At 39.9% G+C, this 20,004-nt stretch overlaps 1 protein-coding gene across 2 annotated transcripts in view; it reads left to right on the top strand.

Annotated features, from left to right (window-relative positions):
* TSPAN9 (tetraspanin 9) overlaps positions 1–20,004 on the top strand; it is a 239,073-nt gene that overhangs the window by 122,827 nt on the left and 96,242 nt on the right. Inside the window, exon 5 of one of the 2 annotated variants that reach the window (XM_031939299.1) lies at positions 10,973–11,052. In XM_031939299.1, coding sequence (XP_031795159.1) covers positions 10,990–11,052 — 63 coding nt within the window. In that variant the 5' untranslated portion in view covers positions 10,973–10,989. Of the gene's footprint in view, positions 1–10,127; positions 11,053–20,004 lie in introns of those variants that run through there. The other variant, XM_012550798.3, reaches the window with a different exon arrangement.

The raw sequence follows: 20,004 nt of genomic DNA, 5'->3' as shown, positions 1-20,004 counted from the left end.
CTTACATATTTGAGACACTTCTGGCATTAAAAACTTTCAAAAATCAAAGAAATGTTAAGTTGAACTTAGAACTTTCATCCAGTCTTTGGACAAAGTAGTTCATCAACTTTCCCCCCACTCACTAAAGACAAAGAGATCTGGGAGCTTTATTTCTTCCTCTGGTTCTTACTGTCTTCCCAATGTGGTTGAGACTATAGTAATCACTATAACACTGTTTCTGCTCTAAGAATTGTAAAAGACTTCAATCAATCTCAATTATTTTAATTTGGGCGCCTAATTCCACAAATTTCTATTCAAGGATCTGCCAATCCCTCTATTATAGACTTAAATTGGCTGTCTCTTCAACTTCCCCATCACTTGTTTTGCTTATAAGTTCAACTTTTTCCTTGTTCATGGTTTCTCTCCCTTTACTGTAGAATCACATAGAATTACAACGGCTCCCATGTTCCAAATTTTCAGGTTCTCAAATATCCTCATACACAAAGTACCTTTTTCTTCTCTCTCTCTCTCTCTCTCTCTCTCTCTCTCTCTCTCTCACACACACACACACACACACACACACACACACATTTTAATCATTCATACCAACTGCTTCACTGAAACTAGAATTCTTTTGCTCCAGGCATTGATAGGAACCCTGAGGTTCATGTCTATTACTGTGCTTTTTCCATTACCAGGGTCAAGCATTAAACTGATTCCTGGGATAATTAGCAGTTTAGAGTAACTATATCTATTCTCTGTTTTCCTCACAAAGTTGTTATGACTTTCATTAATATTCTCAAACTCTGACATCTTTTTTTGCATCTACAACTGGAAGTCTTGGGCAACTCCTAGATTACTCAAGGATTAGATATGATTTTCTGACTGAACTAGAGAATGTGGTATGAAATGGGACTCAGGAGCTCCTAGGAATACAAAAGAGCTGTCTGGTTCATGTTCTGGAGGAGATATTTTTGCCTCCTTTTAAAAGCCACTCTAGCATTCCCAGCTGAAAATTAAATTCCCTTTCTTTCTTTTAAAAATTAATATTCTTTTCTTTTTTTCTTTGTATCATTGTTGCTTTCCCATGACTCACTGTTTATTTCTAATAGAATACTTATAACAAGTAAGTATGCTCAAGCAAAATAAATCAATACATTAGCCATGTCTGAAAATGTCTTATTTCAAATCTGTTATCCACCACCTGTCTGCCAAAAAGCAGTGCCTTTGGCAGTGAGACATATCTTACCATCAGGCCTTTGCAGTTACAGTTGGTCACTGCTTTAACCAAAGTTCTGGAGTTTCTCAGTGTTATTTTTTGTATTATTTTGGCCATTGTGTAAGTCGCCTGAGAAATTAATTCTTCGTTTGGTCTACTTCATTCCTTTGTGCTTCAGCTCATAACTCCATTTGTTCTGGCTAATTCTACCCTTGTACATCTATAATAAAACATTTACATAGTACTTTTTTTTTTTTAAGCAAATCACTTTCCCCACTGAACACTGTAGAATAGGTAATTAAATTATTACTACTTTCACTTTACAGAGCAGAATACTGAATCTCAGAATACTGAGTCTTATCATCATAACATATATCATCATCATAATCAGAGCTGAAATTTGAATTCTGGGCTCCTGATTATAAGTCTAGTGCTTTTTCCATTTCATCACTTTGTTTGCTCTGTCTCTAAACCTCCTTAAGCATTGGTCCAAATCTTTTTTTTTCCCATGGTAGATGTATGTAGAAAGCCTTTAGGGAGGCTTTATTTCCATAGCAAACAGGAGACCCCTCATCATCATGCCTTGATTAATGAATCTATGTAAATAGTAAGAGAAGCTGGCAGCCTGAAAGGGATATTCATCATACCACCTCTTCTTTCAGCAAGGCAGAGAAAGCTCCTTTTGGTGAAAGACTTGCTTTGTGATTATTCTGTTGCTAGAGCAGCTTGCAGAACCCCAAAGGCTGTGAGAATAAGGGCAGTATTTGCATGGGAAAGTCCTTTTCTTTTCTTAGGATGTGTTTCTCATATATGTGTTTGTACCTATGTCCCAAATATTCAGTATGGAAGTAAATTCTCAATCATCTTTAACTTAAATGCCTTTTATTGCAATGTTAAGCCCCAATTTAGGCTGACTTCATTCAGTTTTTCCATTCATTAATTCATCTTAGATATCAGTGAAATATTTGAATAGCCACTTGTTTTGTGCAAGAATTTTGACTGATTTCTGTGGTGGGAGGGTATGGCAAAAGAAGGAATTTGAGGTCTTTGCACCCAGGGGATCTCATGGTCTAGATGGGTCTAGATGAGAGGCAGAGTGAATGTGGTAGTAGAATGTTTGACTGGATATCAGGAGTTCTGAATTCTTGTCCTTCTTTTGCCAAAGAATGGCCAAAGAGAACCTGTTTTGGACTAACTTTCTTGTTCTGTTAAATGAAGTGGTGGATTCAGATCAGGGCATCTTAATCTGGGATCCAGGTCCGTTTCTAGATTTCTGGGAATCTGTGAACTTGGAGTTTTAAAAACTACACCATAATTTTTACTTACCTTTGGTTTTTCTAGAAGTACCATTTATATAGTTTATGTAGTTAAGAACATTATTCTGGTAAGAATTTCATAGGCTTTCTCTAGACTGCCCATGGGGACCTGTGACACAAACAGGTTAAGAATTCCTGATCTAGAAAGCCTTTTTTAGACATAAGGTTATATGGCTTTATGATTTATGCTCAGGAGAAAGCTCTTTCGATGTAGTAAGAGATGTACAGCTGGAGAGAAGAGAGTAGAGAAGTAAGTTAGTTTGGGAAGGTTTTTATTTTTTAATAATATTTTATTTTTTCTAATCACATGTAAAGATAATTTTAAGAAATTATTTATTTTTTAAATAGTATATTTGCATATGAAGAAACAGAAAAGGAAAAACCCACAATAAATATAAGATGAAAATAGTATACTTAAATCTACATTCAGACCCCCATTAGTTATTTCTCTAGATGTGGATAGCATTCTTTCATGAATCTTTTGGAATTTTCTTGGATCATATGTATTGCTGAGAAGAGCTAAGTCAGTCATAGTTACTGTTACTGTATACTGTATACAATGTACTGTATACAATACATAGTTATACAATGTTCTCCTGGTTCTGCTCACTGCGCTTTGTTTATGTTTATGTAAGTTTTTCCAGGTTTTTCTGAAAATCATCTTGCTCTTCATTTCTTATAGCACAATTGTATTCTGATCCATTGATATACTACAACTTGTTCAGCCATTTTCCAATCAATGAGCATTCCTTCAAATTCTAATTTTTTGCCATCATAAAAAGTGCTGTTATAAATATTTCTGTACATACAAGCCCCTTTCCTTTTTTATGTCTTTGGGATATGGATCTAGTAATTGTATTGTTGGATCAAAGAGTATGCACAGTTTGAGCGCCTTTGAGCATCATTCCAAATTGTTCTCCAGAATTGTTGAATCACTCACACTCTACCAACAATGTATTAGTGTGGAAAGGTTTTTAGAGAACATGTTTTAATCAAACTGTAGTCAAGGAGGAATGTGTGGACTAATGAAGAATCTTAGAAAACCACAATCTCTGAGTTAGATGGGAACATATATATATATATATATACATATATATATATGTATATATATATGTTCCTTCCTAGCTGTGTGACCCTGGGCAAGTCACTTAACCCCAATTGCCTTAGCAAAAAATAAATATATATTATATTATATATATTATATATTACATATAAATATTATATATAATGTTATATACATATAATATTTATGTACATGTTGTCTCCCTTGATAGAATGTGAAATTCTTGAGGGCAAAGAGACTACTTACTTTATTTATTTTTTGCTAAAGCAATTGGGGTTAAGTGACTTGCCTAGGGTCATATAGCTAGGAAGCCTTAAGTATGTGTCTAAGTAAAAATTTGAACTGAGATCCTCCTGACATTAGGGCTGGTGCTCTATCCACTGCACCACTTAGCTGCCCCTGCTTACTTTATTTTTCTTTGTGTTCCTAGCACTTAGTATAATGCTTGGTATAAATTAGACATTAATAAGTGTTTATTAATTGATCAGGTGATTGACAACACCAATTTTTTCCTCAGAATGTCTTCTTAATTAAAGAGAAACCAGAGTAGTTACCTGGCCATTGGACCTAGTTGGGAATATTTTGGAGCTAAGGAAAGAGGTAAATGAGTATCCTACCTCAGTAGCATTTTTGTTTCCCATACCTATAGTACACAGTGTTTACCCATGTGCCTTTATGGTAGTTGTGGCTTGCAAAAATTCTTTACCTAGAGGCCAGCCTTAGAGTAATCAATGTCTCTAAACCTAGAAGACTGTTCTTAGAATACGATCTCTATTCAGAGCTTTTCCACTTCAAGAGGACCTTCTAAAGCCCATACTTTATTGCCTTTGAAAATGTAGGATTGCCCTGGCACATTGATGAAGCATTCTATAGTAGGAATTTAGTGTAGGAACAAGACTGAGATAATAATTTATATTTGTAGAGTACTTTAAGGGTCACAATGTACTTTTCCCACAACAGTTCTGTAAAATAGGTGGTATAAATATTATCATCAGGATTTCACAGTTAAGGGAAACAAGACTCAGGGATACTAAGAAGTGACTTGCCCAGGGTCTCAGATATAGTGCTTGGCAAAGCCAATATTGGTGCTGCCCAGGGATTCCATTTCTATAGCCAGCGTTCCTTCATCTATTTCATTGGAAACTACTTCTTTTTGCCCGTTTCAAAGTTTACCTGGCCTTTAAGGCTCATCTCAAAACCTATCTCTTCTGTGAATCTTCCCCTGATCAAAGTCCAAAGGATTCTCTTCTTCCTTTAATATTTATTTTCTCAACCATGTAAATGATTGTGTACTATTTTGAAGAGCCAATTCTCTTTCTTATTTCCCTAACCAGGTCTCTGGAGGGCAATATCTATGTCTCATGAGTTTAATATCATTCAAATGCCTAGTATAATGCCTAATATCATAGAGCAGATGCTCAATAAATATGCATATAGGTACATATTACCTCTACATGTATATATCCACAAAATCTCTTGCACATATACATACAAATACAGGCACACCCAATGCAGATGGGAGAAATGCTGTATTGTTTGGATGCATGATGGCTCAGTGGAAAGGGCACTGTCTCTAGAGTCTTGAAGACTTAAGTTCGAATCTCAGCCAAATCACTTCATCTCCCTGTGCCTCAGTTTCCCTAACTCTAAAATTAAGGGGTTGGACTAGATGGCTGTCAGCTCCTTTATCTATGTCATTATAATCTTTGCGCTCCTGTTACATGTCAGTGAATGCAACTGACGGTTTTTGAAATTCTCTGTTATTGGAAAATACAGGGAGAATGAGAGGAAGTTTGGCATTTACTCTGAAACACACATCTCCCTAGTTGCCAGCCAGGAGAGATGTTGCATGCTGATTTCAGGTATTTACTTCTCTTCTTCCCCTCTGGGAATTCTCCACTCACTTCACTTTTTCTTTTAACAAGGAAAAAAATGGAAAGATGTGTCTCATTCACAACAAGGTTAGTTAGCCCTTGTAGAGGAGCCTGTTACCTTCCTTGCAGTTTTCCCAGGCACCGTGAGGAGTGGAGAAGAGATGACTTCTTGGGTCTAGGTATAGCTCTTTCTTTCATCATTTCTTTTTCATCCAGACTGTAGAGGTGGGGCTGCAAGGAAAAGTATTCAGCTATCCCTAAGTAGTAGGCAGATTCTTTCTATTCCCATTACCACCATGGTTCTGAACATTCTCTTTTCACCTCATATCTTGCAAAGGTTTCCTAGTTGTATTTTTTTCTAATCCATCTTTAGACAACTCTGCCATATTTGTGTTCTTTAAATATCAGTTTTATCATGTCCCTTTTTAAGAACTTCCAGGGACTTCCCCTTGTGTAAGTGTTCGATCAGTGTTGATTTCTCTGTGTGCTTAGGTGCTCACGTAGGATCCAACACATTTACACTTGAAGATGTTTTCTGTTCCTGAACCAGGCATGAATTCGGCTGCTGCCTTTGCCACTTAGGACAAATATTCTGTGATCTTCAGTAAATCACTTTTCTGATTTGAATCTCAGCTGGCTTATCTGTAAAATAAATGTGTGGGGCGAAATAGTCTCCAAGGTTCCTTTTTTTGCTCTAATATTCACTGATTCTTTAATTCTAATATGTGGTGTTTAAAGGTCTCCAAAATCTGGTCTCTCTTTATCTTACCTCATCTTTTGCTATTCCCTTGTAGAAATTCATTATGTGAAACAGATTGCTGTCTTTACTATTTTCCAAAATGCTTTCCTCCTCCTTCTTTTTTTAAAATTTGAATCTGGCCAGCCTTCAAACCTTACTACTTCTTATCATATTCATCTATTTAAATGTGTTATTATTCTTATTGTATATGACATTTATTTTAGCAGAGTACTATATTGGGAGCTCCATGAGGGTAGAAACTTTAGCTTTTCCAATCCCTTGTATATTTCATAATACAACAAATAATAAATATTTATTGAATGAATAAATGACTAGTGAATATTCTACCTTGAATATGCCATTTAACTTTTGTGTACATAAGTATCTTTTCCCCTTTAACTGTATTGTATGCCTCATGAAGTAAAGGATCATGTTTTATTCATTTTTCTTATATTTATTTTAATTTACTATTTATCTTGATTTACAGATTTTTATCAGATATTAGTTGCAAGGATTCCTCTCCCCCAGTTAATTGTCCCCTTTAATTATAGCTTCATTGACTTTTTTTGTTCTTGCAAATGCTAACTTTATGTAGTTGTTCTATTTTATTTTTTATGATCCACTCTATCTTTTGTTTGCTCAAGAATTCTCCCTGTATACACAAAGGCACCTTTTAAAAAAAAACAAAAAAACAACTCTGAAATGATCTGGACTATTCAGAAAAGTGATCTTGAAGGGCAGCTAGCTTTGGATCTGAATTCAAATCTATATTCACTTATTGTGTGACCCTGGCCAAGTTATTAAACTAACTTCATCCAAAAAAGAAAGAAAAAGAAAAAAGCAATCTTATATTATGTTGAAAAAAATGACTACAATACCCATGCCTTGATCATTGATTCTCTTACTACTAAGGGTACCACCATCTTTTCAGTCATGTCAGTCTGCAATTTTGGTATCAACCTTCATGCCTCATTCTCATCTGACATTTAATCCATTGCTAAAGATTGTCATCTCTGTCATTTCAACATTTCTTATATATGCTCTCTTCTTTTTACTTAGTGCCCTTCCTGCCCTTTTGCCTAGGGTACTGAATAGCTTTATAATCAAGTCCCTTGATTTAAGCTTCTCCCCCCACTTCATTTCTTCCGCAACTCAGCTGCCAAGGTGATTTTTTAGAATTGTAGCTCTGACTATGTCACTCCCTCTGTTCACTGAGTATAACAGTCCTCTGTGTAGAATTTAAAGCTCTTTACTGGCTCCTTCCTACCTTTCTAGCTTTCTTAAGTCTTACTCTCCCCTCCATTCATGCTGTGGTTCAGCTATAATGACCTACTTGTTATTCTTCCAAGGTTCCATTTCCCAAAATTCTTCCTTGATTTTTCCTTCTCCCTCACACTATCTGATCAGTTGCCAAGTTTTATTGATTTTGTTTTGCATATCTGTCACCTTTTCTCCATTCCCATGGCCACCACCCTCATTCATACTTCTTGCTTGGATGATTATGATAGTTTCCTAATTGGTCTCCCTGCTTCTAATGTCCCAAGAGTGGCAAAGAGCCAGTACTTCAAATTCCCAAGGGACATTTCTTCTAGCTGTCTTTTTGCCTGTATGACATCTCTTTAGATGGGAATTCATAGTCTTTGTCCTCTTCCATGGGAATAAATTCTTGGGGTCTGAGTTTCATGAGAAACAGCTCATGATGGGATGGGCCCCAACTAGGAGACAGTTTAGAGCACCAGGCCTGGAAGATTCATCTTCATGAGTTCAAACCTGGCCTCAGACTCTTACTAACTATATGACCCTGGGCAAGTCACATAATTCCATCTGCCTCAGTTTCCTTATCTGTTAAATGAGCTGGAGAAAGAAATAGCAAACCACTCCAGTATCTTTGCTAAGAAAGCTCCAACTGAGGTCATGAAGAATCAGACAAAACTAAAAAATAACTGAATAGCAGCAGTCCACTGGGAATTGCAAACTTCTTTCATCTGACCAGTGTTACAGAACTAACACTAATATTTAATGGTTTCAAGAACATAACATTTATATATTACTTTCAGATTTATAGATAAAGCATTATCCTCACAACAGTCCTGTGGGGGTAAGGTAGTGCAAGTATTATCCACTTGCAAGTTTGGAGTAGAGGAGAAGTTGACTGTATTAGTTAAGAGGAATTGGTTCATGCTATACTCCCTCCACCTGCTCAGAAACACATGCATACTTGCTGAGGATCCCTGGATAAGTCACTTCACTTTTTATCTCAAGCAATTTTATGAGACTGTTATAATGTGTGTTTTAGGGATTAGGGAGAGATTTGGAGTCAAAAGACCTAGATTTGAATCTTAGCTTTTACTATCTTTGTGAGGTTGCACTATTCATTTTATCTTGATAGGTCTCAGTTTCCTCATCTGCAGTATGAGGTGATTGAATTAGGTGACCTCCGAGGTCCTTGCTAAGTGCTAGTGTTTAGCACAGTGCCTGGTATATTTTGTTGTTGATGAGTCATTTTAGATGTGTGACCCATTTGGGGTTTTCTTGGCAAAGATATTAGAGTAGTTTGCCATTTTCTTCTCCAGCTCATTTTACAGATGAAGCAAACAGGGTTAGGTGACTTGCCCGGGGTCACACAGCTACTAAGTGGCTGAGACTGAATTCCAAATCAGGTATTCTATATTTACTTCTGCTCTTATCTACCCTACTGGGCAAATAGAGGGCATCCATAAATGCTTTTTGACTTAAATCTGCCATCCTGTAAGTTGTAGAGTAGATCCTAAACTACATTGGTAGAGGAGTTTTGATACCAGAAATTTCCTACACTGCTGAAATCCTAGTAAATGGGATGAAATCTCATCCCATTTTTAAAATAGTAAATAACTGAATTGAGTCTTGGTAAAGTTAAATGACTATCAGTTCAGATAGAAATGCCAGAACCAAGACTCAAGCCCAGATATCTAAGAAGTTTCTTTCATACTCATTTTGTCAGGCCATCAAGCTATGGAACTTCATTTCTTGATCTTCCTGAAAAGGACGAGGGAATTCCTATGAGGAAGGAGAAAGTTGCTTGGTTTTTAACTATCCAATACAGGTAGCCCGGTGGGTTATTTGGGTTTGAAAGTGGCCCCTTGCTTCTCTACGAGCTTGGGGAGGCTGCAGATCCCCATCTTAGAAATCGGCTTCCCTCTCCGGACGGAGCATGCCCAGGGGCTAGAGCAGAGTGGACCCTGTGTGCAGACGGGTTCTCAAGAGTGGATTTCTGGGACATCACCGATTTCCCTGAGTCTCGTGCTTCTTCTGCAGGGTCACCTCCCAGACCCTCCCAGGGTTGAGAAGGCGTACTCCAGACTTGTGAATGTAACTGCGAGGCCTTTTCCAAGCCTCAGAGGTGCAGCAGAGCAACTGCCGAGGCGGACCCATGCTTGGGGTCCCCTCCTCCGTTTCCCTTCCTGGCCCCCACTCTTCCCCTGAGTCATTTGGAGCCCATCCTCACTTTCTCAGCCTGTTCTGATGTTTATAGAGACAGGGATCCTACATACAGTTCCAGTTCATCAACAGCTAAAGAGCCCTTGACATTTAAGAGATTTTTCGGTTGTGCACTTGTATAGGCAAAGAGCAGAAGCTAATCCTATTAAAGGTATTGTGTCATTTGGGGGAGAGGCACCCCCCCCCACCGCGGGACAGGCCAATGCCGATTGGCCAGATGCAGAGCAGGGGGTGGGACCAGAGGGACCGGGGATGGCGGTGGTGGTGGTGGGGGGTGGGGGTGGTCGATTTATGACTTGATAGTTAGGTCAGGGATTTCTAAGGGAATACCCAGAGGTTGCAGCTGCTGCTGAGCTCTCAGCCCCAGCAGCTCCACGTTGACCGGCGGGAGAGCGAGGCGGAGAGCTAGCAGCAGGCGAGAGCCAGGGCCACGGGCTGAGGAGCGGTTACCGCAAAGTAACAGGAGAGGGGGGAGGCGAGAAAGCCAGAAAAAAAAAAGTGGTCTCTTTCCGTGGCGGGGCGAGGTGCCCAGAGAAACCGGGGGCTCAGCGCCCCTCTGTCACGCGTGGACCCATTTACGGGAAAGGAGAGGGGAGAAGTGACTTGCTTTGGAAGACGAAATAAAATTGAAAGAGAGAAAAGAAAAAGAAGCTAAGTTATGCAGAACTGATTGATTCCCCGAGACCAGGGGAAGGCATGAGTCTGTCGGGGCTGCGGGACGCGTGTAGGCTGGAGCCGCAGCCCCCACGGGAGCGGGCCGGCCCGCGGTGAACTGGGCGTCCTGCTGGGAAGGTAGATCAGCAAGCCAGCGGCAATGCAGGGACGCCTGCTCTAGAGAAGCCTCCCGGAGAGGGAGTGTATAGCCTCGAGAAAAGAGGGGGCTCAAGGGGAGCCCCCAGCCTGGAGCCTGCCCCTCTCCTCCTCTCCCGCAGCCCCCCTCCCTCGCCCAAGCCCCCCAGCCCAGCAGAGTTCGGCACCCCTACCGCGTTCTACTAAGGGAGAGATGCCCTCAGTCCCTGCGGCCCCCCGGGGACAACGCGAGCATGGAGAAGTCGAGTAGCGAGGATTCTTCGATCCATCGGAGTCCATCTTTGGACAGCAAGGACTCGGACTTTGCCAAGCCCTCTTCCTCGGGCCGCCCCTTGGGCCGCGGCTTCACTGCGGGCGCCTTCTATGGTACCACGGGTTCCCGAACCCGGGGCCAGAGCCACGCGGAAGCCGGAGTGAAGACGGACAAGTATAATGCCCCGAAGGGCAGCAAGTATGTGGTGTTTTACCTGGACCTTTCCTTTGTCTTCCTTCTAGAATTTAAGAAGTGCAACATGGCCAGAGGCTGCCTCTGCTGTTTGAAATACATGATGTTCCTGTTCAATTTGATATTTTGGGTGAGTACCTGCCCCTACTTCCCTCCTCTGCCTTTGCGTCCTGCCTCAGTCCGGGGCTACTTACCTCCCCACTCCCCTCCTCTGCTGCATTGCTTCTTTCTCTGAACAATGATGGTAAGTTTTTTTTTTTTTTTTTTTTTGGCTCTTGAAGTTTTCTATCCTCTTTAAAAAGGGGGTGAAAAGACAGACTTAAGCTTAGGGAAGATACTTATTGGGACTTGAGTGGGGCCTCTGAAGCACAGAAGGGGAAAGGGAGCTGTATCATCTGCTCCCATTACTGGGATATTTTTATAAACTAGTGAAGATAATTGAACATTGATGCCTGAAAAGATGAGCAAGTTGGTTTTTCCTGAGGTTAGGAGGGGAGGGTCATGCTTTCAAAGCTTATTTTTGACAGCATTTTGAGAGGTAAGGGAGGAAAGAGAGCTAGAAATGCAAATCCAAAGGACTTTTTGTTGGATCGAATTGAAAGGGTGCCACTAGATCGTTGGGTCAGTGGGTCTTTGTGGCTCTGATATATGCCCCGAGTTGAGTTTGTATTGCAGAGGAGGGAGAATAGTGGAAGGTGTATGTGTGTGGGAGGGAGGGGGTGCTGTGATTGTGTGGTTCTGCTTTTGAGGGTTTGGAATGGATTCGGGTGGTGGAGCCAGCTGGCGGGAATCTCCTCTCATTGAGTCTCAGGACCTGGCAGAGTGAGAGAAAGAATCCCAGGGACTGCAGTGGTATATGGGCAGCCTGAGCAGTGTCCATGGAAAGAAATAATTTTCAACCAAGGGTGCCAGAGTGGGGTGGGAAGATCTGGAATCACTCTGTAGTGCCCATGTGGTTTTGAATAGAGATTATTTAAAGAGAAAAAAAAATCCCAAAGAGGCAAATTTGAAAACTTTCTCATATTCATGTTTTACTTCTCTCTCTCTCTCTCTCTCTCTCCCTCCCTCCCTCCCTCCCTCCCTCCCTCCTTGATCTCTACTGTTCTCTTTCGTCCAAAATCCTCATCCCTTCCCCCCAACCCAGTGGAGGTCAGTGCAAATATATGATATTGCTCCAAGGTGGGTGTGTCTCCTCCTGTCTGCTAGAGCATATCAGCTGCCCAGGGTCCAGGATGATCACTGGGGACATGGGAAAGTTAGTGCTGAGTTCATGGTCACGGGGCAGAGCTAAGTTAGAAGGGGGTGGCTGTGCTTTGGCAGCTAGTATCTGTGTTGAACTGACCCACTTTTACTGAAATAACTTATGTGAGAGGGATGAGAAGGATGGAGGATTAAGGAGGCAGTGTGAGGGGTTGGGGGGGAAACTCATTATCTATGCCCTATAGCCAGAAGATCAGTGAACTGTGAATCAAGAGACCTGAGTTCTCATCCCATGAATTGAATTGTATGAAGTTGGGCAAATCATTTGCCCAGCCTTTCTTGGCCTTAAGTTTCCAAATATATAAAATGAAAGAGTTTGATTAGATAATCTCCAAAGTCCATTTCAACTCTTGACATTTTATGCTTTTGTCTCCATTAACTGCAGGCTTCATTTAACAAAAGAGAATCCAAATTAGGATTGAAACCAGTAGAATCCCTGAATTTTTGTTTTATCTATTTTCTGCAAAAATCATTGGTTTGCTTTCCACCCTGTAGAAAGAATTGTCCAGTGTCATTTGGGTGGGTTTTCCCCAGAATATTTCTGGTGACTTAAATTGTTCCTGGCCATGTGACACTGAGTCACAAAATTTTGACATTGAAAAGACCTTAGAGATGATACAGTCCAACTGGTATTTTAACAATAATCCCCTCTGTGAGATTCCCATTAGGTGGTCACTGAGACTTTATTTGAAGACTATCAATGAGGAGGAATTCCCTATCTTGAGACAACCTATTCCACTTTTTCTTATATGAAGACAAACTCTGCCTCTATGATTTCTCCCAGTTCTGCCCCTTGGAGCCAAAGCAGAACAAGTTGAAACCCTTCTATGTGACCAGCCTTGCAAGTATGTGCAAATGGCTCCCATATTCCCAATAGTCTTTTAGTCTCCAAGCTTAGCATCTCTGGTTCTTTCAGTGGATTTTCTTATGTTTTCTCTTAAGCTACCTTAAGAGTTTCCTCTAAATGCTTTCTACTTCATCCATGTCTTTTGTGAAACATGGCACCCAGGTCTGACCACAGTTCCCCAGATATGATCTGACCATGGTAGAGTATTCCTTGCTCTGGGCAGTGTTTCTTAATACAATCTAAAGGCTCAGATTTCATGGGAACTGGGGCAGAGATTTTTCTTCCTCTCTTCTCCCCTCTTTTTTGTTTTGTTTGTTTTGAATATCATAAATTTGTAGAATTCATTGACCATAAGAACTGGAAAGGAACCTTAGAAGATCATTTGGGTCTTGTTAGCATTTTATCAAGGAGGCAACTAGAGTAAAATGGGGAACTTCTGATAGCTTTGTAGCCCCCTTGTGGGCTACAGTTCCTCCAATCAAATTTGACTCTTGCCAGGATCTGAGTAAGTCACACATTGGTTGATACTTTTCTTATGTGTTCAGCTTTAAAAGAATGTTGTCTTGTTTCTTTATTTTACCCATGCGTTCCACATCTCTCTGCCCATCTGTTTTGGTTCAAAGCATTTTGTATGCATGGGCAAAGGAGCAGGCATTGTGATTACTTTTGGCCATCACTTTGAAAAAACTCTCTTGTGGGTTCTCATCTGATTTCTCTTTATATCTGGCTTGTTGTTCACGGGGTAACTTCTCCCCCACCTGCTGGCTGTATTTGGTATGGTCTTTTATGATTTCCCATTTTCCCAGGATAATAATGATCATAACTGGACATTTATATGGAGGTTTTCAGTTTCCAAAATGCTTTACTTACTTTTCCTTATTAATGATCTCATGAGGCTGTACTTAAGATATTATTATCTCCATTTTACAGATTGAGGAAATGGCTGCTCAGATTCGCCAAGGTTAACCAAGCTAGTAATCAAGCAAACTTCAAGCATTTATTAATCACTAACTAAGTAACTGGGCTGAACCCTATGAGTAGAAACCAAAATGAAAGTCCCTATCCTCAAGAAGCTTGCATACTAATAAGGGAGGTAACATATTCATGCAGAAATATATAAAAAAATAAACATAAGGTAATTTTTTGGAGGTGTAGCACTGGCAGCTGAGGAAAATCAAGAAAGATCTCAGAAACAGAATTGGAATTTTTAAATTAATAGCTCTCCTGACTCCAAACTCAGTGTTCATTCCACCATACCAGATGCTTCTTGGGAATCGGTTTGGGATGTATAACTTCATTTAGAATATTAAGTACCATAATGGGCAGGCCAGATGTAGGGATCTTCATCATGTTTATCACCTGTGTTCCCAAGTTCCTTTTGTGAGAAGGCAGCTATTACTCTATGAACTACTTGTGGTAAAGTGGCAGAACAGATAAAGTGAATGGCACATTGGTATTCTCAGGAAATTAAAAGAGTGAGAGGAAGGCCATCTGTATCTTGATTGGATTATTCATGAAGCATTTATGAAAAAACATAGTCAAGAGTCACATAAGATGAGGTGTTGAGGAGTTGCTATTTGTGCCAGTGGAGGAGGTTATCCATGCTGATAAAATCAATCACAAGATTGCCAAAGAACCATTTCATCTAGCACTTCTCATTAAGGAAGGCTAACTCAGGCAGGATTTCTTCTTTCACTGTATTTAGAGATTCCTTTTCCCTCTTCACCTTCCTCTATTTTGTTTTGGCATAGGGACAAGCCAGGTCTGTCCTGAAGGAAAGGGAATAGACACAGACACACACTCTCCCTCTCCTTCTCCCTCCCCTTCTCTCTTTCCCCCTCCCTTCTCTCTCTCCTCCTGTCCCTCTTCCCCTCCCTCCCATTTTTTTCCTCCCCCTCCCTCTTCTCCCTTCCTTCTCTCTCCCCCTCTCCCCCTCTGTCTCTCTTTGTGTCTCTGTGGGTCCCCCGTCTATCTCTGTCCCTCTCCCTCTTTCCTTGTCCCTCTCCCTCTTTCCTTGTCCCTCTCCCTCTCTCTCCCCTTTCCCTCTCCTCTTCTCTCCCTCTCCCTTCCTCCCTCCCCCACCACATTTCAGGTGTTTTGAATTCTCTGACTTGAATGCTTACTAACTTTATTTCTCTATGTAATTAAAAACAGTTTTAAGACTAAGTCGTTATTGTTTGAGAGCATTCAAAGCACGGTGTAGCCTTTAAATACAAAGTATTAAAGATAAACTATTTTTGTAATTTTTTTTTTTTTTTTTTTTTTTTTTTTGCCTCAAATGCTATAGGGAGATACATGGTAGGGGCAAAGGAATAGGATGTTATTCATGGGAAAGTGGGTCACTTCTTATGAAATTAAGAATAATTTCCTAAAGGGAGGGGTGCTTAAATATTAGGCATTGGATTAACATGGAGGGGGGTCCAGGAAAAGGGAGGGTACTGTGGCAGAAAGGATTCAGTGGTTTGGTTTGGGAACAAAAGAAATAGCAGAGTGAGAGGAGAGGAGAGACTAAGGTATCTCAAGCAGAGGATTGAGGTGGATGAGTTTGGTGTCCATGTAGCTCTGAGCAGGGAATGCTAGCTCAGTTTTATTGCATTCAGAGCTATGAAGTAAGAAAGACCAACAGAAGAACTGATAGAGTAATAAGGAGGGTAGGAGAAAGATGTCATAGTGAAAAGATTATTGAACTCTTAGTTTGGGTTCTGCTTTCTGTGGCACTGGGCAGGGTTTTTCTCTCTTAAGCCTCTTTCCTTAGGGAAGGGCTTGGTCTAAATGTTTTCCAAAGATTCTTCAGCTTTATCTGTGTGACTGATTTTTCTGGATTGCCAGCAAGAAGGGAAATGTATTCATCAGTGGGACCTTGCATTTGCAAGGATATGAATTCAATGTTTGGATTTGTAGCTTTTGGTCTTTTGGAAGGTGGGGCAGAATTGATGGATCTGGATGACCAACTATTATTACTTCCCTTTTTTCTCCTCCACCTCTTATTTCTGGAATGTGCAGCCTATCCATTGTCTTAGGGCCCTGCCTCCCAGGACCAACTTCCTGAACAAATGGAAAAATACTGGCCAAGTTTAGGTATACAGCCATTGTGCCCAATATAGAAGAAAGGGAACTGAGTGTTTGAAATTGTTACTATTCTTTATATTTTCATTCCCAATCTCTCCCCCCTCTCCCCCTCCAATCCCCCATGCATCCTGGCTCTCTGGGTCTTTATAGTGTGTAGGTAAGGAACAGTCCTAGCTCAGTGGTTATCAGACCCATCCGAAGGATTTCTCTCAGTAATGGGAATTACTCTAGTTTTTTCCTTAGGGTCTAACAGGATTCTGAATCTCCCCCAGGACCATCTGGCTCTGCTCTTCCTGCTCAGAGTAATTGAGTCTGAGCCTGGAGTCTTAAGAGGTGGCTTAAGGTACTTAAATATTCCTATGTCGGGGGCTAGGGCTTGAAGCTAGAGGGGTCTTTCTTTGAACACCTGGGACTTATTGTCATGGTTTAAGAAGTGGTAAGTTGAGATCTCAGCCCAATTGTTTCTACCCCAAATCCAATGCAGATCTCTTAGTGAGTGGAGTGGAGAGCAGCGTATGGGTAGCACATTTGCCACTTGGAATAGTATTGACTATGTATTTCAACCCAGAGATGTCCATTCACTTTAAATTATAGTTGGCAGCATAATGACATTCTGGCCTTATTGGAAAGTCTATATTCCTCTTGGATCTTTTCCTTTATAAAGGCCAATTAGCCAAGGAAGCCCAATCTAAGATGTCTGTCCAGCTAGGTAAACTTTAATGTAGGGCTTCTGAGTGAGTGGTCCTGTCATTTGTAGCTTGATTATTGTTTAGTCATTTCAACTCTTCATGATTCCATTTGGGGTTTTCTTAGCAAAGGTACTGGAATGGTTTGCCATTTCCTCCTTTACTCTAAGGAACTTGAGGAACTCAGGAAACTGAGGCAAACAGGATTAAGTGACTTGCCACACAGCTAGCAAGTATCTCAGGTCAGATTTGAATTCAGTTCTTCGTGATTCCAGTCTGGGTGGTCTATTTACTTTGCCTCTTAGCTGTTTTTATAATTTGATTAACTTCATTTAATTGAGGTCAGGTCTCTTTTCTCTATCTTCTTGGTCTGTTCTTCCTATTCATTTGCTTTTGCTTTAGTGTTTTCTGGCCAGTTGAGTATGTGTATCCATTGTGTAGCTGGTACTGGAATTTTTTCTTCATTTTGTTTCTCTGCCTACTCCTTTTCAGTGTCTAGTGCTGGTTGGGTATCTTTAGAATTATTGACTCTTGTCTACCCCCCAAAAGGTGACTATAGGAAGAAGGCACCCTCTTTTTCTGCACATATTCCCTCTTTTTTTTCCACATAGACAAGGGCAGAACAAAAAAATACAGGCTAAAGCTGGCAGCGAGACAAATTTAGATGAGAGGTCATACATGCTGATTATCCACATTTTGAGGCTTTGGAATGGTTAACCAATGGTTGTGGATTCTTCTTCTCTGGAAGCTTTTTAGGGCAGAGTCTTATATGGAATGGATTATCCATGGCCCAATTTAGATGGGATGAGGAATGCTGCAAATTTTTTGAGATCCTCAGGATAAACTAACTGGGGAATGATAGCACTGTGTTAGCTTCCCCTCCAAAGCATGAAAAATTAAACTTCCTTGTCTTAATATCTATTTTTAAATCATGTCAGAGCCAGCATTGATGTCAGTCAAGAAGGGTGGGGGAAGGAAAAAAAAGGAAACCCTAGCTAAAATATGGTAAATGGGTATCTCTGTTCTATATAGAAAATTCTGTGGGTTTCAAGATAAGGTACTACCCAGTTGCAGGAAACTTCTCTATCCTCAGCACAGTCAACCCATCTCCCCAATTCTCCTTGCTCTGTGGTTTAGTGTGATTGGTAGACAGTATTTTGTGCCTCAGGGCCTTTTGTAGCATATTGGATATTGGAGTCTTAATTGGATATGTTATTTTAGTTAAAAGATATTTAGAAGCATAGTTAGACATTGGGAAGGGAATAACACTAACAACAATAGTGAACATTTACGTAGCACTAAACTTTACATACATTTTCTCATTTGATCTTTACGATGACCCTGTAAAATAAGTGTCATATCTATTTTAGCACTACTATTTTAGAAACAAAGAAACTGAGTGTTAGAGAAGATAATGATTTGCTTAGAGGGGTCCTGAAGACATTCTAGGCAGGATTCAAACCCAAGTCGTTGGGACTGCAGAGCTAGTGATATATCTATCAGACTAGTCTGTCTTTAAGGTCAGCTTAGTAAGAGCTCCTTATTTTAAATGTCACAAGGGCATGGGACTGACCACTCCTACTCTAGTTCTTCTTGGTTTTCATACTGGGTGTAGGTATACTTTCTCACATTCTGAGCTGACTGGCTCATTCTTACCTGTCTTCACATTTTTAAGTTTTGATATTTTCTCAGGATCTAAGAAATAATCTTATTTGGAGGACTATGGCCTCTCTAGTTAATGCTTTAATTTTGGAGCCCTGCCTTGTCTGTTTTAATTTACACAAATCAGTCACTTACAATAACAACACTTTTAGGTCTTAAGACATTTATTTAGCAGTAAGGCAAAACAACACCACCAAAACGCGATAACAGCTCAGGCACTAATATATTAAGGCAAGTTCAAGAATAATAAATTAATCATAATCCATGCATTTTCCCCACAATGTATTCATTATCTGGGGGATAGTAGACATAAACTTAGAGAAATCTAGTAGAGAAATATATCAGCGAAGAAAATCCATATGCTTGTGATTTTTCAATTTAGTGAATTTTGTTCTGATAAACCCTGAATGTACTTTGTGGGTCCAGTCATTTCATACTCTTTAAAGAGGTTCAGCTTAAAATTTGAGCCCCTAACAATTGCGTTTCTTCATTCTTGAACCTTAACTAGTTTTTAATTAAGACAAGTTTTTTTCTTCTCTTTTAGACTATTAAACTGAATATACAAAAGGGGCATCATCCTATATCCATTGCAAATTTGAATCTTTATGTTTATGGTAGTTTTTTTTCTGACCCTTTTGCAACCAAACTACTCACAGCCTATCTGAAAACTGAGTTTCTTTACACACAATAAATTTGGCAGTTTTAAAAAATTAAGTTAAAGTTCTTTTTCTAGTCCTTTCAGACTCCAAGCAATTCACCTATGGGAGAAGTAAATATTATGTTCTTTATTAGTTGATTTTATTTTTCTGTAGGCAAAAGTTCTGTTTTAAGCTTCCTTTCAAGGACATCCAGATTACTCTACAGGAAAGGGCAGTACTTTACGTACTTACTTACTCACCCATTTATTTAAAAGCCTTTTATTTTCAAAACATATGCAGAATTTTGAACATTCACCCTTGCTAAATCTTATGCTCCAAATTTTTTCTTCTTCCCTTCCCTTTACCCCTCTCTTAGACAGCAAGTAATCTATGTTAAACATGTGCAATTCTTCTGTACATATTTCCACATTTATCATGCTGCACAAGAAAAACCAGTTCAAAAAGGGGAAAAAAACGAGAAAGGAAACAAAATGCAAACAACATCAAAAAAAGTGAAAATAGTATGTTGTGATCCACACTCAAGTCTCCACAGTTCTTTCTCTGGGTGCAGATGGCTCTCTCCAGTTCACTTACAGATGAGAAAATTGAGGTCCAATTAAATGACCTTCCCCTATGGTCATCGACTTCTTCTGGGGAGGTGGAAGTTACCCCCCTTTTCTCTTGTTGCTTTATTTTAGAAGAAGAAATAAGGGAAAAGGCAAAGAATAAGTCCTCAAAAGTGAGACCAAGTTAGTATGTTTGCTCACTTTATAGACAATAAAAAGGGTAGCCTTCTCTGACAAAAGTTTGTCCTTCTGAACCTCAGTCAGGAATTCCTTATGTTTTCTTAGCAAGACATTTCTTGGGGACATGGTCCCAAACCTTTCATATCCTTTGATCAGGTTAATTGGGGTAACTCA

This window comes from Sarcophilus harrisii, chromosome 5 (genome assembly GCF_902635505.1).
Source record: "Sarcophilus harrisii chromosome 5, mSarHar1.11, whole genome shotgun sequence".
Lineage (NCBI taxonomy): Eukaryota > Metazoa > Chordata > Mammalia > Dasyuromorphia > Dasyuridae > Sarcophilus > Sarcophilus harrisii.
This window is presented reverse-complemented; position numbering and strand designations above follow the sequence as displayed.